The 20,731-nt window shown below is 37.4% G+C and overlaps 9 protein-coding genes across 9 annotated transcripts; 5 read left to right on the top strand and 4 right to left on the bottom strand. All coding sequences in view use genetic code 12, as the record gives it.

Annotated features, from left to right (window-relative positions):
- Positions 1-307: 307 nt before the first annotated feature.
- On the bottom strand, positions 308-2,926 carry TPS2 (trehalose-phosphatase TPS2; the record flags this gene model as incomplete). The annotated part of the gene is made up of 1 exon (XM_064994024.1): positions 308-2,926. One exon carries the CDS (start codon positions 2,924-2,926, stop codon positions 308-310), a length of 2,619 nt encoding a protein of 872 aa, XP_064850096.1.
- A 506-nt stretch (positions 2,927-3,432) lies between these two features.
- On the bottom strand, positions 3,433-4,887 carry DASC09_004200 (uncharacterized protein; the record flags this gene model as incomplete). The annotated part of the gene is made up of 1 exon (XM_064994023.1): positions 3,433-4,887. One exon carries the CDS (start codon positions 4,885-4,887, stop codon positions 3,433-3,435), a length of 1,455 nt encoding a protein of 484 aa, XP_064850095.1.
- A 411-nt stretch (positions 4,888-5,298) lies between these two features.
- On the top strand, positions 5,299-6,448 carry CCE1 (cruciform cutting endonuclease; the record flags this gene model as incomplete). Its single annotated transcript, XM_064994022.1, has 2 exons — positions 5,299-5,374; positions 5,442-6,448. 2 exons carry the CDS (start codon positions 5,299-5,301, stop codon positions 6,446-6,448), a joined length of 1,083 nt encoding a protein of 360 aa, XP_064850094.1.
- A 123-nt stretch (positions 6,449-6,571) lies between these two features.
- On the bottom strand, positions 6,572-8,980 carry DASC09_004180 (uncharacterized protein; the record flags this gene model as incomplete). The annotated part of the gene is made up of 1 exon (XM_064994021.1): positions 6,572-8,980. The coding sequence occupies one exon, from the start codon at positions 8,978-8,980 to the stop codon at positions 6,572-6,574; it is 2,409 nt and encodes an 802-aa protein (XP_064850093.1).
- A 230-nt stretch (positions 8,981-9,210) lies between these two features.
- On the top strand, positions 9,211-10,590 carry MAF1 (RNA polymerase III-inhibiting protein MAF1; the record flags this gene model as incomplete). Its single annotated transcript, XM_064994020.1, has 2 exons — positions 9,211-9,216; positions 9,427-10,590. The coding sequence occupies 2 exons, from the start codon at positions 9,211-9,213 to the stop codon at positions 10,588-10,590; spliced, it is 1,170 nt and encodes a 389-aa protein (XP_064850092.1).
- Positions 10,591-12,105: 1,515 nt separating this feature from the next.
- On the bottom strand, positions 12,106-15,080 carry DASC09_004160 (ubiquitin carboxyl-terminal hydrolase; the record flags this gene model as incomplete). The annotated part of the gene is made up of 2 exons (XM_064994019.1): positions 12,106-14,880; positions 14,940-15,080. The coding sequence occupies 2 exons, from the start codon at positions 15,078-15,080 to the stop codon at positions 12,106-12,108; spliced, it is 2,916 nt and encodes a 971-aa protein (XP_064850091.1).
- Positions 15,081-15,511: 431 nt separating this feature from the next.
- Positions 15,512-16,792, top strand: DBR1 (RNA lariat debranching enzyme; the record flags this gene model as incomplete). Its single annotated transcript, XM_064994018.1, has 1 exon — positions 15,512-16,792. One exon carries the CDS (start codon positions 15,512-15,514, stop codon positions 16,790-16,792), a length of 1,281 nt encoding a protein of 426 aa, XP_064850090.1.
- Positions 16,793-17,076: 284 nt separating this feature from the next.
- Positions 17,077-17,704, top strand: DASC09_004140 (Aim11 protein; the record flags this gene model as incomplete). Its single annotated transcript, XM_064994017.1, has 2 exons — positions 17,077-17,245; positions 17,412-17,704. The coding sequence occupies 2 exons, from the start codon at positions 17,077-17,079 to the stop codon at positions 17,702-17,704; spliced, it is 462 nt and encodes a 153-aa protein (XP_064850089.1).
- A 363-nt stretch (positions 17,705-18,067) lies between these two features.
- On the top strand, positions 18,068-20,002 carry UBX2 (Ubx2p; the record flags this gene model as incomplete). Its single annotated transcript, XM_064994016.1, has 1 exon — positions 18,068-20,002. One exon carries the CDS (start codon positions 18,068-18,070, stop codon positions 20,000-20,002), a length of 1,935 nt encoding a protein of 644 aa, XP_064850088.1.
- Positions 20,003-20,731: the final 729 nt, after the last annotated feature.

Below are 20,731 nucleotides of genomic sequence, written 5' to 3'. Positions count from 1 at the left end.
TCAGTTTTTTCTTTATCCAGTTCCCCAAGCTTATCTTCTTTCCCCGTGGGCACTTTGTTGTTCTGTTTGATTACTTTCTTTTTATATTTTCAAAAGCAGGTTTTCATTATTGATAGATTTTCATTCTTACAAACCATGTAAAATCGCACAGCCACTAACAAAAATCATTTCAAAAATAATAAAGCATATCTTCTTTAGTAATCTAATTATGGGAAAATTCTTTTCTTTCAAAAAAAAAAAAACAAAAAACAGAAAGGTTAAAATGTAAATACTGATCAAACATATCTACAAGAGTTCGTTTCTATACTCACTCCTTAATATGTCCTCTATCATCTAATGTAACTGATCCTCCAGTTTCAAAAATCGAAACTTCACCAACCAACAAGCCCAAAGTATCCAAAACTTGTTTTGGTTCTAATAAATGAGCTTTGGCAATGGTTTTCTTGGATGCTGGGCCAACAGTGACAGGATACATTCCAAAATCGTGGATGGCCGCGGCGTCATCACCATCTAAGGTCTGCAGCTTGTAATTGTCATCATCATTTTTATTCACCCAGGCTTCTTCAATGGAAATCAACGCTTCAAACATATCTTCATCAGTTTTGTCATCACCCACACAAAAAATAAAATCTGGCAACACTTCGGATGTCAATTTTTTCAATAGATTCTTCTTTCCATAACTATTAAAGTCTTGAGGTTCTCCATGAGCACTGAGGGTCAACTTCTTGACAATTTCTCCCTTATTGACAAATCTTGGACGGACTTCAACGTTGGCCTTACCACTCATGACTTCGACATCATAATTCTGGGCCACCGTCGCATTCAAGTGTTGCTTCAACTCACGAGCTTGGAACTCGCCGTATTCAGGGTCGGCCTTTCGGTAGTGCCAAGTGAGAGCAACCTTCTTGCGCTCAATAAATGATCCAGGGGTTCTTTCCGTGTAATAAGTGAAAACGTCTTCGACATCTTTTTGCCATGACATGTCGATACTTTCCGTCAAATTTATCCATTTTTGGCTGTCAACATCTCTGACAAAACAACCGTGTTCGGCAGATAAACCAAGCTCTGAAATTTTGCTACCGAGCCATTCATCAAGGAACTGTTGGTCACGACCCGAAATAATCCAAATTCTATTTTTTGGATCTTTCGCCAACTTCGTTAATAAATGCAAAGTTCTTGCTGATGGAATTGCCGCATCAGGATCTTTGACAATAGGAGTCAATGTACCATCGTAGTCAAATAAAAATAACCGTTTGGTAGCATCGTTATAAGATTTGAGCATTTTTGGACGGTTAAGTGGTGGGGTGGAATGACATTCGTGTGATGATCCCAAATCATCAATCAAATGACGCAAGAATTTGTTGGTAGAATACTGATTAGTGTTGATAGATACAGTTTTGAACAATTGCTTTTCGAGAGAAACTTTTTGGACAACTGGCATATGAAGACAATCATTAATTGTTTTGGCCACCCCTACGGAATCCCAAGGGTTGACAACAATCGCATCACTTAAAACCGTGGTAGTCCCACTGAATTCAGATAATATCAAAGGTGAATAGTTATTCATTTGACAGGCAACAAATTCCAAGGCAGTGGTATTCATACCATCTCTAATGGTGGTGATCAATCCCAAATCAGCCACTCTTAGCAACGCCAAATATTCATCTTTATCAATTCTCATTTGAAAGTGTTGAACTGGATTAGAATGCAAAGTGCCATAAGTACCATTTATGTAAGACACAAATTCGCTAACCTGCTTTTCGTACGCTTTATTCATATCGGCTACTGGTGAAGAGACCTGGATAAGGACGACTTTATCTCTCCATTCAGGATACATTATCAAGAACTTTTCAAAAGCTTCGAGCTTCTGGAGCACCCCTCTAACACTATCAAGACGATCTCTACCAACAATTATTTTCTTATTAGCGTAGACTTTCTTGATGGTATCCACTCTTTTATCGATTTTTTCATTGAACGCATCACTGATAATCTTTGAGGTGTCAATACCATTAGGCAAAGCCTCGAGTTTACAAATCCTACCATAGGTTGTAATGCTATCATGAGTGGTCTCGCAACCAAGAATTCGAGAACAAGACGACACAAAGTGCTTTGCAAAGCTATAAGATTGAAAAGCAATCCTATTCGCTCCCAACATCCCTTCGAGTAAATTGGATCTTTTGGATAAACAACGGAAGTACTCCAGAGATGGGAACGGGGTATGAAGGTAAAGACCAATGTAGGCCTCGGGCAACTGTAACCTAAGCAAATTTGGTAAGAGCAACAAATAATAATCATGAATCCAAATGATATCCCCTGGTTTGTAAATCGACATGATTTTCGTGGCGTACGCCTCGTTGAATCTCACATAATCATGCCACCATTCTACTTCATTGTTATTCGAGTTGAACGTGGTGTTCTGGTTAATATAGTGGAATACTGGCCACAACACATTCTCAGCATATTTCCTCCACCGTTGCTGGTCCCTGCGTAGCAACCATACCGGATGGACATTTTCAGAATTGTTCGCGGTTTTCAACATTCCGGTAATAGTGCTCTTATCATCGTCACTAAGATATAACGGATCATTTTGGACATCACTTCTATTGAGCCTATTATTGGTGTGGGACATCACTTCACCAGTCCACCCCACCAAATGAGTCTCCCAAGGGGTTTGTTGATTCAAATAGTAAAAGCTCGAATAAACTGAAGAATTCCCCCTGGTATGAGAAAGAGAGAAATCGACAGTATTATCAGCAGTGTTCCTATTCAAGTGGACTTGATTTGGGAGGTTGGTCATCACGGCAATAATTCGCCCAGATGTCTTGAGTTGCTGGGCCTTTGAGTCACCAGGAATCACAGGAGTCACATTGCTTGCCAAAGGACTAGCAACAGCCTCATCATCAACAGCGAGAGGGTTTTGGGACATTTTTTTTTTTAGCATTCTTCCTGGATTCTGATGGTTTAAGGAAGAAATAAAAAAAAAAAAAAAAACTCTGGTGAAGCAACAGGCGACGATGAGAAACGTAGTTGTCAAAAATGTCAAAGCGGAGTGAACCATCACGTGGGAAGGGACAGAGTCTGGGGAAAACGAATCGCCGGCCGGTCAGGAGACAGCCACTGGTTATAGAATATGGCTGGTATCTGCTCCACGGAATATACCCTCGATGGTTTCAAAAAGGCGGGATGCTGTAGCGACCAATCAATTGACAGTGAATCAGAGGACTACAGTCATCGCAATCGCATATATGAATGCTACACTATGGAGGAAATCCCATTTAGTAAAATATTATTGTATTTCAGTTGACTTATCTCTTTAGGTTTCCAGGAGAGTTATATATATCTAGATATTTCATGTAAATTCCCAAGTAATAGAACTTGCTTAGAGTTGATGGATGCTTTTTTTTTTCATGGACGTAGACTCGATAAACAAGCTTAAGCATCATGGAAAAGAGAATCGTCAACCATTTTGTCTGTATCATCATCATATCTCAAATAGTTATCATTGTTAACAGTTTCATAAGGATTCCAAATATCTTTGGAACTATTGTCTTTCAAATCTGTATCAGTTGGCAGTTCTTCACATTGCTTTGACGTAAATAATGAGATCTTTGAACCGGCGAAATTGAGGTTGAAAAAACTGGAAACCTTTTCATATAAAACCCCATTATTTTTTTTTGGAGAGCTCTTCTCATGGTTTATGGTGAATTCAAATGGAACTGAGTTTAGATCCTCCGATAGGTTTCTATATTTCTCATCTTCTCCAAAATATCTCTCAGTCAAAGTTGCTGGTTTGCGGAGTGCGATCGGGACCTCATAATTCTCTTCTCTGACGGAACTAAAATCGATAGAGTTGTAAGGATTGATCGAATTAAAAGGAAGGACATTATTTCCTATCCTGACAGGAGAGGTTGCGTGATAATCAATCCCTGGTACATTATTTTCGTGAGCGATATCTGGTTGTGTATGGCTTTTTTCCTCATTTGCAACCAAATCTTTGAAAGGTTCCTGATATTTAAATTTTTCAAACTTTTGGGTCGATTTTTTGGAGAATAGGACTTTAAAATAATCTGCTGGTGGTGTATTTTCACTAACCGTTTCATCACATTGGCTATCCAAAGCAACTTTCTTTCCTGGTTTACGAAAAAGCTTTGCAAAATACCTTAGGGTTCTAGACTTGTAAAATCCTCTGTTTGACCTTATATTACCTTCTTTTCGAGAAGTATCTATGGCAATTTTCTCGGAACCAGCTTCTGGTTCCACATTTCCTAATGTCGTTCCACTTTCTCCTTCACAGGTCTTCACGTTGCTTTTTCCTAATTTAGTAATAAAGCTATCGCTGAATTGGGTTGAGTTGGAATCGCAGGTATCATTTGGTTCTAAAGTATTAATATTCAGGCCCTCTACTTGTTCTCTTCGGAACCATAACCTGATTGTTTCCGCTCGTAGGTGTTTTCTTAATCCTCTATTGCTCTTTCTTGTTTTTTTCCAAGCATCATAATCGTTCTCTTCGTGCATTCCAGTGCTATGCTGTTTCTCAAATGATATATTTGATAAGAGACTTGGATATCTCATACACTTGCTGGTATAATATTTATCGAAGTACCCTTGATTTAAATCTTCTTCAGGATACTGTATAATTTGACCAAAATCATCGCAATTCTCCTTACTTCTAACTTTATAACAAAGATAGTCTTCTTTGGTACCGTTCTTTTCGGTAAGTTTTGACATCAGTATTTCTGGCTCACCCTCAAACTCACGAGAGAATGATATTATCGAAGGCCTGGCGAGCTCTGGTGAAACGGGGGTTCCATGCTTTGTACACAATATTTTTGTGGCGGACTTGTATTTTATTGGGTTCTTGGAATGCTTGTTTTTCCTATAATTCATATTTTCCTTGTGTTGATCTTTATTTTTGTGGCATGAGCTGTGGTTGTGCCTGTGGTGAAGTGGTTTAAACATGATGGTATTATATATTCTCCACACCCTTTTTTTTCTTTTTTCAATTTCTCTCTCTCTTCTATTTTTTTATTCCATTTTGCGATTGAGGAGCAGGGATTTGACTTATAAGCAATTCTTATCTAGCGCCCGGCGACTTCGATGATAGACTGAGTGGAAAGCGTTTCAGTTTTACGTAGTTATTCATTTCTTCATTTATTTTTTTGTTCAAAATGCCTGGATCACTTTTGTGACAGTATGCATGTTGAGAGCCAAAAAGCATGAAAATAAAAAGCTAGAAAATGATGATCTCGATCGCCCTAATAATCACCTCAGGAAACCTGGCGAGCTTTCGTATTTGTTATGGAAAAAGTGTCAGCTTTTTTAAAAATTCAGAAGAATGCTATCCTTAAACAAATCTGTGGAAATTGCGGGTTGCGTACGTCGTATGGAACAATTTCATAGTTGATAATGACATCTTTGACTAACTATTGTTCCTATTATAGCCAGCAGTGGGAAGAAAGACCTTCTTGTGAATACGATATGTGATGGGATTCTTCATCTCGATGACCGTGATCCACTTGCTTTGAAACAGTCCAAGGAGTTAGGATTGCCTAAAGATGTCAGGTTGTTATCGATTGATCTTGGGATCAAGAATTTTTCTTATTGCAAATTTGTTCTCCCCAAAGGGGACTACAATACGGTACCTGAAGTGTATGATTGGTCCAAATTAAATGTATTTGATTATTACAATAATAAATCAGCTCAAAAACCAGGTGAAATCACTGCCACGTTGATAGATGATTATACACCAAACCGATTTTCAGAAATCGCGTACCATATAGCCACTGAGTTGGTGATGGCCGAGGAAAATCCCATTGATGTGATATTGATTGAACAACAGCGATCTCGGACCACTGGCTCTTCCGCAGTACAAGAATGGACCTTACGGGTCAACATGTTGGAACATATGTTGTACTCTACGCTATTCACCCTCAAACAAAGCCATACCGGTTTAAACGGGCTACAACTCGTAACCTCTAGCCCTAAAAGAATGAGTGATTACTTTATAAATTGCAAGAATGAATCTCATGAAGAGAACCCCACAAAGCGACAGAAGTCTAGCGTTATTAAAAGACAGCGGATTAAATTGGTTGAGAATTGGATTGATAAGATACAATTTCGTCGATCGGAATTTCCGCATAACACGCCGTTTATATTTCAACAAACATTTGGCAAGAAATTGAAGAACAACGATCCTACACCGAAGGTCCAGAAGCGACAATCCAAGTATATATTTGATCTAATAATGGCAGATAAGCATATGAAGGGCAGACAAAAAAGTGACGATTTGGTTGACTCTTTGCTACATGGAGTAAGTTGGTTTAGTTGGATGAAGAATAGAATGATATTGCGAGATATTTTGATGAATGACCCCAATAAATTGATGGATACACTAATAATTATTGAAAATAATCACTCAAAGTTTACTGATTATCAGGAAGTGGATTAATATGCAGGGTAAAATATTCATTGTTTACATTTTTTTTCTCTATTACAATAAAAATCAATAATTATTGAAGTCTAAAAATATAGTGTAGAATTATAGTACAAAAAAAAAAAAAAAAGTCATTCCTTATTTGCTCAGCCTTACTTTTTTTGGTAAACCTTTTTGGCTATCAACAAACATTGCCAAGATTTTTTCTCTGAGTTGACTATTGTGTTGCAATTGTAAATCTGCCTCTGCTTGTTGACCAAGTTTTTGGTAATTCTCATAAAGTTTCATACCAGAAAGATATTGGAGAACCAAATTATGGGCAATTTTTGAGGAGGCAATACTTTGGAGTAAAAATCTTTGTTTTGAAATCAGATCTGTTGCTGATTTGGAAAGCAAATATGTTGCTAATGCATAAAGTTCCGGAGAAAGTTGTTGGACTAAAGTAGCAACTTGATCATGATCATTGGCCTCAGAGACTTCTGAGCTATTATGAAGTACTGACGGGGGAACAATGTTTTCAAGTATTGATTTAACTTGCTGATGAGTCAATTGATTGAAAACCACATCAAATATATTCTTGGATGCAAGCACCAATTTGTTAGAACTGGCAAACCCAAGATGGTTGTTAGTGATGATTATGCCTTGTTGCCCTTGGTCAACCGTATTCTTCTTGCCATTTTCAAACATAAGATTAATTTCATTAAGCAAGGAATTTCTTTCTGCGGTTATCTTGGTGATTTCCCCATTATTCTTAGCCAACACTTCTTTAGAAATTGTTGGATCATTATTGATTTGTTTAAGAATTGCTAGGTCCGATTCTAGGATTATAATACAATTAAGGGTGGAGTAAACATAGATTTCCGAATTTTCATCTCTGGCAGCAAAGGTATTGCCCCCAATACCCAAGGTGTTGCAAAAATATGCCAATTTGGATTCGGATAAATTTTTCGTACTCCCGGAGTTCGGGGACTTGAGCAATTCTCGGATCTTATAATATAAATATTTGGCAGGAGATAAATTCCCTTCATTTTGGGAAACCAACGCTAGTAAATATAGGTTCTTCATGAACGGTAATTTGAAGCATTTCTTCTCAACAGTTGATAAGCTTTCAAGTTGGGTTTGGATAGCGTGAAGTTTTGATTTGATACTTGATGGCTGGTGTTCGTTAGATAAGAGATCATAGAAGCACTGATAATACAAAATCTGAATCTTGATGAATTTCAATCTTATGATTTTCAAGTTTAAGGTATTGATATCAGCTAATGTATTGCCATCAATGTTATTTAGCGGGTTACTACCCTTTCTTGTAAATCCTTTCGTCTTTATTTTCGCAGAGTATCTATCTGTAAGAGTCAATGCAGTATTCAAATACGTTATTGATCTATCCTTCTCATAAAACTTGTAGATATAGCATATCCCACAATATAGCCATGAGATGATTTGCACTTCCTCAATAGATAGCCAATTGACTTTGAATGGATAGTCTTTCACATTATGAGCGTTTGTTGGGAGAGTGATTTTTAAATTGAACAGACCGTCCGATGGCCAATTTGGCAAGTTATTTTTGGATTCATTTTCCACAAAACTGTTCAATTTGGCAATGGTCTTTCGAGAGCCTTCGAAATCCGTCATCTGAATACCACATTTTAGCTGATTGAGTAGTAGCATCGCGGTAAGTTGGGGTATCTTAGCCAATTTAAGGGTTTCCATTCTTGATTGACATAGTTTGAGAATGTTACAAGCGTCAAGCGGGGATCCTCGATAGAGTTTCAAGTTGGCTTCCATGAGTAAAGAGAATTGTTTTAAGTTTTCATTCAAATTGGTATAGCCGTTAAACACTTTCAAGTTAGTGAGGGCAGTTTTCGGTTCCACAGTCAATAAAAGGTTGATTTTCAAAAACTCAAAGATTCTCACCCAATGGATATACCCCAAGTTTGTGAACTCTTCGATTTTGGAATTTAAATATTTTAGAGCGATTCGGGAATTATCAGAGCAAATAATGACTGCCGAGAAGAATTCTGCTTGGAATTGAAGGTGTAACACTTTTGATCTCTTTGAAATCGTCATGGCCTTATTGAGATTGATCTCACATTTTTTGAGATCGTTAGTTTCGTAATAGTACAACTGAGCAAGCTTCAAGAAGATCGAGGTCTCAGTATTTGGGGGGATATTGGAAAGTTTGGTGACGATCGTGGTTAATGTTTTGATACAAGCAAACACTAGTTTACGATATTCCAATAATTTCTGTTGATTACTCGCCACTAAATGAACCATTGAGCGGGCATGGGTCAAGTATTCGTTGGCCACTCGCGTCAACACATAAATCATTGCTTCCACATCACTGGCGGGAATATATTCCTGTTGACTCTCATCAGCTAAGCTGAGATCTTGCAGAGCATCTTCATCCTGATCTGTAATGACCTCATGATGCTTCCGCTTTCTTGACATTTCTATATTAACCTCTTCATTCCCATTCTGTGGATTATTGTTTTGTGGTATAACATTAGTGAGACCTGCTTCTGAGTATCCTTCCTGGCTCTCCATCATGATCGCCAATCACCCATCATCGATCCCTGCCTGCTTCCGCTGCTTCCAAAAGAAAACTTTCCTTCCAAAAGCACAAAAATAGATGATCACGTGGCAATCCCACGTGCCAGCCATCCACCAAAAAAAAAAAAAAAAAATAAAACCACAAAAAATCCGCGTTTTCTTCGAAAGCAAAAAGCTCATCGGGAAGATTGACCACTGCTGAGGTCAGCACTTTAGCAAAGTAAACAATGAAGGTATGTTTTTGCTAGTATTTTCGATTGAATTTTTAGGATTTCTGTTATACAGAGTCCTCTAGCCTTAATTATTGAGTCCTTGTTATTATATTTCTGGGCGATTTCCCTTTTTAAAGTTTTGGCACGTCATTTAGATAACGTCAAGATTGATTGGCGTGTTGACCGCAGCAGCAGCAACAGAGGTTCAGCACTAACAATTGAATAACGCAGTTTATTGATGAGTTTGACATAGAATTGGTAAATCAGGCCCTTCAATTTGAAACGGCAGATTGCCGAATACAAGGCGGTTGTGATTTATTTTCCACGAGGCCCGCTGGGTCCGATAAGAAACTTTACAAAATCATCGACAACCACTTGAACTTGTTACTCAAGGAATCTGCCGAATTGAACGACAATCCTCCTAAGGAAAACCCGTATTATCCAACGAGATCTTATTCGTCGACCCATACCGTTAGACCGTTCCGATCAAATTCAGAAACCAAAAGAAGAAACAGTGAGAGTCTTAGCAGCAGGAACCCCAGCGTCGAGCCGGTGGAATTCAAGCACCCAAAGTTGGATGTGCAAAAGCTCGAGGAGTTGCTGAATCTGAAGAGCAATGCCATTAACAACAACAATAATATCAGTAACGATAATAATAGTGAAAACCAAGCTTTAACGAATAAGAAACCTAGAAGGAAAAGCCAGGTAAGTCATAGGAAAAGTAGTGTTACTGAAAGGCCAATTTTTGCAAGGGATATTATTAGACGAAGAAGCATGAGTTCTTCTGAAAATATTTCCAATGGTCATCACAAGCAAGAAGAAGAACAATTCACTCCACCACGGGTATATGATTTGATCAATCAGAGTCCGTTTGGACCTTTGGACCGCAGCGGCAGCAGGAAAGTATTTGTTTACTTGATTGCTGTTTTGAACTCCACGTATCCGGACCATGATTTCTCATTATTGGAACCAAGTGATTTCATCAAAGTCACCCCAATGGAGCTTATTGAGAAATTCAACAATTCGTTGATATCCCTCGGTAAGATGCCGATGGAATGGATCTGGGACACGTTACAAGATCACATTGACTTAAGAAATTGCAGCGTATACTATTTTGTTCCATCAGAGTCATTTTTAGAAGATGAACCAGGGAGTTTATGGTCACAAATGTGGTTTATTTTCAATAAAAAGAAGAGACGGGTGGCGTATCTTTATTTGAATGCCATCAAGAGGCTGGTACCGTTTAGAAGCAGTTATTATATTGGTAATGGAGGGAAACGTAGAGAATCCATTACTATCGATGACGAATACGATGAAGATTCGTATGACGAGTTCGAGTATAGTGATTATGCCGAAGAGGCATTAATGTCGGATATTGATGAAGAAGGGGATTAATTGATCTGCAGTTTATTGTTAATGTTATTATGATATTTGCGTGATTATTCTTGTTGAATTCTGAGATTCTTTTTTGAAGTATGATGAATTGTTTTGTCATTGACAATCGCTCGTTTGTTGAATGACTCCTGATTGAATATTGATTAATATTATTGGAACTCATTTTTATCGCTAGCTAATTTTGACTCCAATAATAAGTTGAAGATTCCTTTATCATCCAAGTCAATTTCAATTTCATTTCAATTGTCCTATTTCAAAGAAAAGGAACTTTTTTTATTTTTCATTTTTTCTTTTTCTTCTCTTTTATTACAATGGTTAGTGATTCATTACAGAACATTTTAGATTTGAATAGTGGTAGTGTTTGATTTTCATATTTTTTTTTTTTTTTTTTTCAATTATTTATTTCTTTGAATGTTGGTGTGGAAGGTGAATTATGGTATATTTCTTCAAGTATTTGGCATTGGCAGGAAAATTACAGTTTAATATGGGAGGAAAATCATGATCTATTTCTTTGAGTATTTGGTATGGAATGAACTAATAATAGCAGGGTTCTGTTGGTAATGGATGGGTCCATTTTTGTTCTTTTTTTTTTTTTTTTTTGGAATGTATAGAACGAATTAGGGACCCATTTGTTTGGAGATGGTATAATAGGGGGCTCAGTCAGTGTGGAATGACACTAAAATTTGAAAGGTTCTGAGATCTTTTTTATTTTTTTTTTTTTTCTTTTTTCAATTACCATGATCACTTTTTCATTTCTTTTGATTTCCCTTTTTTTATTTTATTTTTTTCGTTTAAATGATGATCCACTATTTAGATCCAATGTTTTTTCTTTTTTTTTTGTTTCATATATATCATCCACAATCATCCAATGGTATTAGTCCAGTCTACAAAAAAGCAAAAAAACAATAACAAAAAAAGATCCTGTAAAATGGAGATACATCAAGAATATATCAAATATGCACCTTTTTTTTTTTCAATATTGATAAATATAATATAAATATAATATAAATATAATGTAAATATAATGTAAATATAATATAAATATAATATAAATATAATATAAATATATATATATATATATATATATTACAAACAAAAAGATGGAGCACATAAGCAAAAAAAAAACAGCAAATTCTAAAAGTGCCAACAATATAACAACAGTACCAGCAACATAAAAAGCAACCTATCCTCTCGATAAAGTAAAAATAATAATAATAATAATAATAATAATAATAATAATAATAGCGAAGAAAGCAAACAAACAAAGCAAAGCAAAAAAAGTAATAATAATTTTTTTTTTCTTGGGAAATAACAAGTATTATTACCATCCCATCTTCCAGATGACAATAATGCATAAGTTTCTCTTGAACACAAAGAACTTGGCCATGATCCATAAAAGACAAGGAGTTTAATAAAATATGCTATGCGATAAATAGCTGGTGGTGGTCCAGTCCTCTAACAGATAAAAAAAAAAAAAAAAAAATTCTAAAGAACACGAGTTCAAAATATCTCTCACTAACCCCTAGATAAAAATAATACATAATTGTCTTTAGAAACCACCGCGCTAGGCTTTTGATTCTTATAAACTTTGGTATCATCATAATAACACCATTGTTTTTTTCCGCCTTTGTAAACGTACGAAGTATAATGACCTCCTCTAAGAGTCCCGGAATGGTTGATCACCCCGTAAACCCGGTACTTGAATGGGGGGACTTGTCCACGAGAATCAAATTTCGAGAGTTTGTGTTGTTCGTCTAATGACGATACTTGGGGCCAGAATTTCCCAAGATCAATCATTTCGTTATCATTAGGGATGGTCGAATTGGAAAAATTGCCAATTGGGTACCGGATCAACGTATCAAGCTTTTCTAGACCAAACCCTTGCTTAAACCGTTTGAAATGAAGGATAAGGATTTTTGGAAGTCTAGTGATTTTGAGGCATTTAGTGGACTTTGTGAAGGTTTTACATTTAGGGCATCTCCAACGATCATCACCATCCAATAATTCCACTTTAGTGAATTCTTCAAAACAGTCATAAATTGTCACCAGTCGCTTGTGTTGGGGGATTGGTAAACTCAAAGTGCTAAATGCTTGATACGTGGTAGAAGTGTGATGGCATGTCAAACATTCAAGACGACTGAGGTACTGGCCTTGGAAAATATCGACAATCGTACTGAAATCGGTTTTAAGGTATCTTTCCCATTCAATGGTGGAAGCCAATCTAATTGGTAAAAGTTCACGTTTCGCTTCTTCTTCATCGGTCAATGGTTTCATCGGCAGTTTACCACCAGCTTGGTTCAAATCTTCATGAAGCCCATCGAGTAAGAAATTAAGAAATTCTTGACAATCTTGTTGGTCAAACCCTCTGAATTCTAGATTCAAAGACCCCACAATATTCTTGAACCTCGATGGAATCACGTATGACCCATCACTTTTGGACATCAATTTGACAATCTCATAGTAATTGTTAGCAAGGACTCCTTTGGACCCCAATTTACTATTGATATTCACGTATCTTTTGTAAGAATTATTGAGGAAAATGATCGCAAGTTGATTAGTACCAGTAAGACATTGCAATACACAGTTGATATAACAGCTGTTACCAAGGTTGTATAAGCCTGAAGTAAAATCTAATGATACTGGCTTGGAAACATTCATCAAAGATGAGCTAGGACTGGAAGTTATAGGAGAAACCACGGAAAGTCTGGAGGAGCCATCCAACATTGGGGAGCCAGGATTACTTGGAGAGAATGCCACCGGTTGCGGAGGGGTAGGATTAGCGTATAGTGGAGGTGGTGAAGAATATGGGGCTATAACAGGTAAGTTTGGGCTAGAAACTAATGATGGGGAGTTACTTCTACTATCAAACTCTGAATTCACATCATTAAGATTCAGAACGCTTAAATTGAGGCGTTTGTTGACGTATGCTGGGGGTTGTTGTTGAGGGAAGTATAAGTGTTGGGCAGGACTATTATTGGCATTGTTCATCACCGAATTCGATTGGCCCGAGGGGGCCATGGTATAAAAGTCTTGGAGGTTTCTAGTATATGGAGCAGACTCTAATAAATTGATACTATTTCCTGTATGATTGCTACTACCGCCGGTAGTGTTCACTGAGGGAAAATGATTATCTCCGAAACTATGGTGGTTGCCATTCATGGCGGCGGCGGCGGCGTCGTAATTATCTATGCCGGTGTTGTTTGAGGTAGAAGAAATCGAAGTTTTCCGGAAACTAAGAGGTCTCGAAGGGAATGATTGTGGTTGGATGATATTATCGATTTTCGGTTGGCTGACAAGATCTCTACCGTATAATCTGCGCCAAGTGTCGAACCCCCCATTGAGAATTACCGGGTTTCTCTTCAATGGTTTTAATGGACTTCTTTGATTCAATGTCGACATCAATTTTTTGAAATATTTTGGGAAATTTTGGAAATTGTTGGGGTCGGATGATGGGACCACGTAATCATGATCGTAAAAGATTACCAACTCAAAAAGATCTCTATTTTCGAATAACTGTTGTTCCAATTCCGAAGAAATTAACAAAGATTCTTGTAGCTCTCGCTCGCCAAAATTGTTATGGATGGAAAATGGTTCGATGCAAACGATATTTTCCACCAAGATATGCGAATTATCAAAATCTTTTCTGTATCGGATATCTAATAATAAGGTTGATTTTGCTGCGGACTTTATGATTTCGTATAACTCAGCAGGATCTATGAACCATTTGGAACCTCCGGTGGGGGTGGTGAGATATTTCTGGAAATAGGACGGGTCTAAACTGGGGATCTCTAACTCTGGTAGTCTAACTGGTGATGGGGATCGCGATCTATAATGAAGGTTCAATGATGGTGGCGATAAGTTGTTGGAATACTTAGTGGGAGTATTTTGCGGCGATTTATCTGGTATATGATGGACTCTCAATCTTTCAAATCTTTCCAATAGATTTCCATTATTGTCTCTGGTTTCTGGCGGGTTTTTGATGTCGTCATTGGCTGGTGGTTCTTTCTCTTGGTTATCATTGTCATTATTGATTGGTTCTTCTAGATTGGTCAATTTACTGTGTTCTTTGATAAAGTTCTTCACCTTGTCAATACTCTTGTCACCCACCACTTTACTCTTGAGGATATCATAAGAGTCTTTTTTGGAGCTTTTACCCGAAGGGTGGAGAATGTCGTGTTTAAACTGGGGATTATTGGGGATAATCGTGGAGACCAAGGTTATAAGCACCATGAAATTGATATAAGCTGCTTCATAACTTCGTGAATCTTGCTGGGAGATGATCTCGTCGTACTAAAATATGTTAGTATATTGTTATGAATATCAAATATCACGGATAATCTGCTGCTCACCTTCTTCATGTAGCTGAGGGCGTCTTTCAATAGCTCGATCAAGGACTTTCTGGCATTGTAAGTGGCGATGATCTTGCCAACGTCCTCGTTTAGCAAGTGGAGGGTCCTACAAGGACGTGTTAGTGATTGTGTGGCCGTCATCTTATGGGTAGATAGATCTATGAGATAAGTGATGGACGGTATTTGTGTGATTTGTGTTTTTTCAATTCCTTGATATATATATATATATATATATTCTTTTGCGCCACCCGAGGAATAACCACCAACAATGGACGGGGTTGTTATACAATGGGAAGGGAAGTGGATAGTAGTGGTGGTTTGTGGTAATAAACAAGTAAATAGAATAATAATATTATTATTATTAATAATAATAATACGATGAAGAAGAAGCAGAAGCAGAAGATGACTGTTCGCTGGCATCTGGTTTCCCATCCATCCTGGTTAAGAGCCCGCCGCCGCCGCCGCCATGTCCCTTTCACTTTCACTTTTTGAATTTCCATTTTGATTTCGTCTTCTCTTTATTCTATTTCACCCGTTTCTCTTTGTCTCTCGGTCTTTCCCAGTTGTTTATTATGAAGGTGTCTATTGCCATCGAAGGTTGCTGCCATGGTGAGCTCGACAGAACTTACCAGCTGATTAGAGCCCTTCCAAAGGATGAAAAACCCGAACTTTTGTTGATCACCGGCGACTTCCAATCGGTCAGAAACCACAACGACCTCAAATGTGTGTCGATGCCCGCCAAATATCGCAAACTAGGAGATTTCCAAGACTATTACACTTCTAAGAAGAAAGCCCCGGTGCTAACGATATTCATTGGTGGCAACCACGAGGCCAGCAATTACTTGCAGGAACTCAAGTTTGGCGGGTGGGTGGCCCCGAACATTTACTATTTGGGGAAATCCAACGTCATTTGGTATAAAGGATTGAAAATTGCCGGGGTCACTGGAATCTTCAATGATTACAATTTCATGAAACCAAGTTTTGAAAAAGTGCCATACGATCAATCATCGATCCGGTCGGTGTATCATGTACGGAAACTCGAATTATTGAAATTTCTATTTTATGAAAGAATCAATCAACATAAGATCGACATTTTCCTCTCGCATGATTGGCCTCAACATATTACGAATTTCGGAGACTTACCAAAGTTATTGAAGGCCAAACCGTTTTTCCAAAAAGATATTCAAACTGGTCGGTTAGGATCGCCGGTGAATAGAGTGTTGTTACATAAGTTAGTACCCAGATATTGGTATAGCTCACATTTACATGTGAAATTTGAGGCTATTTATATTGGTGAAGGTGAAAAAAAAAGAAATGATGATGAGATTGTCATTAATATGGATGATTCTGATGATGAGGAGGAGGAAGAAGAAGAAGAAGAAGAAGATGATGATGATGATGATGATGGTGATGAAAAAGGGACAACAACACAAACGAGATTCCTAGCTCTTGATAAGTGTCTTCCAGGAAGGAAGTTTTTAGAGATTGAAACTATTGAAGTGGGGGATAACAACAGCCATCCATCATATAATTCCGATGAACTATTTTATGATGAAACGTTTTTGAAAGTTCATAAATATTTCAACAAGTTTACCAAGCTGTCAGAGTTTAGGCAAATTGCCAAAGGAACTTTACTCAATGAATCGAATATGGAATTAGATTTATTATTGAATGGGTTCAAAGATGCTATCTTGAAGGAGGATATTCCTGTGAGAGATTTGATGATCTCCAGGGATTTTGTCAAAGAAGTGAGTGAACATGAGAAGAATTTCCAAGAATTGCGGCCGATAATTAACTCACAAACTGCAACGTTTTGTGATAAATTTGGGATTCTTTTTGATCAGGATTGGTGATATATATATATATATATATACATATTATCAACATACTTACTGTAACATATATATATATATATATATATACATATATTATAAATGGTGAAATATGGGGAATTCAGTTGTAGCGGTCCTCAATAGTAAATGTCGGTGTGTGTTGAAGCCCTGAGATATGCGAAAAATCCGCGAAATTTTTTTTTTTTTTTTTTTTCTTCTTTATTTTTTGGTTAATGGCGGTAGATGTTTAAGGTGTGGTACAATTCTCCATCCACCACGATAATAAATATAAATAACCACCCAATATGTCAGAAGCAAAGCAATCGCAAAGTATACTAACTTCGAAGATCATGGCCGAAGCCTCGGACAACTACAAACAGAGACGTAGAACCCAAATGATCAAGTTCTACGCCGCGACTTTCACCACCTTGATCTGCTCGAGGCTTGTGTTCAGAGGAGTTCAATCGAGAAAATGTGAGTAATCAATTTATTGGAACTGATAACATCTGTTGAATGATTGATAACGTCTGTTGGATGATTAATTGACAAGATAATAATGTCTGGAAAATGCGTCAGCATCAAGTGATGCCATTGCCTATCTATCTATTATCAAACACCTCATACTAACAAAAATCTTTAGACATACCCACCTTATTCCAAGCCAACCACATCCAACCTTCATATTCTAAACGTCAAGAGGCCATGGCAGCCATTGGCTATGCCTCGTTGTTGTCGACCAGTGCGTTCGGTATGTTTATCTTTGGGACCGCTTGGGTGATGGACATTTCGTCAGCTAAAGATTTCGGCCAAAGAATGAAGAAGTTCCTTGGGGGCCAAGAGAACCAGGAGAAGATCAAAGGAATGAAGACCGACGAAGATACTTTGAAAGTTCAAGAAGGACTCAGCAGCTTACTCGAGGGAAACAAGGAATGAGCTTATGTATTGTTAGATTTTTATAAAGTGTTTGTAAATAAAGATGGGGAATGTCGTTGTCTATTATTATAACGATAATCATAAAGATAATAAACAATGTTGTAGGATATATAATATAATATAATACAATATAATATAAAAGAAGATCGACGATAAACCCGTGCCTCTCTGGTACGCCTTCTTATGTTTGGGTGTTGTATTTTAGTAAGGAAATTCCGCTATTTACTGAATGAAGATCATCGTCGTCGTTTTCTTTACTGTCGCTGTTGTCTTTCTTGCTTCTCTTGGTATCATTCATTGTTCTTCTCGTTGTTTCCCTTCTGGTCATTCTCCTTTCTTCTTCCTATCAAATCGACAAACAGCATGTCTTCAGAGCTCACGCCCCATCAAACACAGAAACTCCAAGACTTCAAAGAAATCACCCAATACAACGACGATGATCACCAAAAGATGCTAACATTGTTGGAGAACTGCCAATGGAACATCGAGGCGGCAATCCAGCGATTCTTTGATAACAATTTCGATTTCCCTCATCTAGAACCCTCAACAGAACCTCTACCACTACCTACTCCTCCTCCTCCTCCTCCTCTTCCTCCTCCTCATTCTTCAACCAATAATAATAATAATAACGCTTCTACCACCAACTTTGACAGCTTCAACTTGACACAATTCGATTTGATGCCAAAATTCCCTAAGGCCAACAATCTCTCGGGTAATTGGAAACTCACTCCAGGAATCAAACTATCGAGAAAAGACGATAGCCTTTGGAGCGATACCTCTCTGCCATTATTATTTATATTACTTGTGATCCCGAAAACATTATTATTTGTGATTTTGAAATTAGCGGAGCTTCTCAAATTTCTAATTCCCGGACTATTTAATCTTTGGAAACCTAACCTTAATCAATTCCCTGCGAGCCCTACCTATTTGCCCCAACCACCAAATACCAAAGAAGAAGCAGCAGCAGCAGCAGGAGGAGATACCTCATCACAACTCACAATCTACAAAGACTTCAATTTCAAAAGCTACTTCCAACAAGTCATCAAGGACGCCAGTGATTTGCCGATCTTTGATGGAGAATTCAACGCTGCTTATGATGTTTGCAAACAGGAATTGAAATTCCTCATTATCATCCTCATCAATACCGAAAACAAGGCCACATCCGAGATTTTTTTGAAACTGGTGGTGAATTCTTCGGAATTTGCCAGTTTCATCAATAATAAATACGCCGATAGACTGGATAATTTCATCATTTGGGGAGGCGACGTCAACCATTTAGAAGGCTGGCTCGTGGGAAGACAATACCGGGCGAGGAACGTTCCATATATCGCGATGGTGTCCAACGTTTCCACCTACGGAGAAACTTTCCCAACCATGTCATTGATGAAATACTCTCAAAATTTTGAAGTTTCTAATAACGACGCCGCCACTGCATCAGAAAATTTAGGGAAACTCAAGGCCAAACTGAAGAAGATCATCAAATTATTCCAACGGACCGCCAACAATTACGTGATCCAATTGATAAACCAAAAGATCGAGCGAGATAGTCAAAATTACGAAAGATTACTCAAACAACAACAAGATGAAGCGTATTTGAAGTCGTTACACCAAGATAAATTGAAGAAACAACAACGTGATGCGGAACAATTGAAGATCAATAACAAAAAGCAAGAAGTATTGGATGAAATCATTGAGAATGACAAGCACTTGCAGTTTTTGAAACAACAATTTGTCAAATGGCAAACGGTGTTGGTAAATAATGATCGGACCTCTGATCCAATTGATTTATTCACCAACCAGCCAATGACCGATAAAAAACAATATACCACCATTCAATTCAAATTACCAAATGGTCAACGATTTGTTAAGAAGTTTAACCGTGATCAACCAATGAAGGATATTTATTTATTTGTACAATTGAAATTGGTATTACTAAGTTTATTGGAGACCGAAAAGTTCGATACCGAAGGTGAAGTGTTTGAATATTTGAAAACGTCTAAGATTGCAGGAAGCATCACGAGTGACGACATGTATTATGAAACGGTGATATTCAGATTCGAATTGAACTCATCATTCCCGAGATTTAAAGTGGCGATGAAGGAACATCAACCGATCCACGGTAATAAAGATTTGGTTCCTAATTGTAATATTCTTGTGGAATTTGATTTGGATTATCAAGAACAATTGGACTTCTTGGTGGAGAATTTCGTGGTGGATGACTCGAAGAAACCAATCTGTGAAATGACCATTGAGGACATTGCTGATGAAATGATTGAAGAATCTAGTGACGAGGAATGATTAATATAAAAGAGCAGAATAAATAGATTTTGAATTGCACGATGAATACTGAGTTAAGGAATGTAGAAAGAGAAAAAGTGAGAGGAAGCATAATTATTATTCCAAGAAATTTTTCATTGAGAGAATCTATGTGAATAATCCAATAATAAGAAATAATAAGAAATAATAATACGCTATATGTGATAAAGAGTAGGTTGTTTTTTTTTTTTTTAGCTATATTGTCTAATATTGTCTACGATACTTCTAAATTCAAATTCAAATAACCGATGATCTGGCCACTTTGACCAGTGGAGTGGAGTACCAAACCAAGATAATGGTGCCACTGTTTAAAGTGCTACCAGAATCGCATTGGGTACCGGAGTTGTGTTCTCTGGGTAGCTCTTTCCTATAACTCACAGCCCTAGCCTAAGATTTTGTTCTAATACTGCGCCTATAGTGATTCCTGATGCATCCGTGGTTCGGGTCAAAGTTGATCAGTATGGGCGCTCTGATGATCTTTTTCTTTTAATTCATTACAATTATATTTATACATATATATATATATATCTTCAACATTAGATAAAAGAGAGGACTGGACTACGTAGTTGTGTTCTATTATGGGAGAGTTCTTCTGTTATTAGAAAGGGCAGTCCAGGGGTTGGAATAGTTCCCGTTCTGTGAGAACGACCGAACTTGGTGGGATCTTTCTTTTGTTAGATGAATTGGAATCATTTGGATATCGTCAATATA

Source organism: Saccharomycopsis crataegensis, assembly GCF_037102585.1.
Source record: "Saccharomycopsis crataegensis DNA, jcf7180000000072, whole genome shotgun sequence".
NCBI lineage: Eukaryota > Fungi > Ascomycota > Saccharomycetes > Ascoideales > Saccharomycopsidaceae > Saccharomycopsis > Saccharomycopsis crataegensis.
Note: the sequence above shows the minus strand (reverse complement) of the source record. Positions and strands in the feature narration are given on the sequence as shown.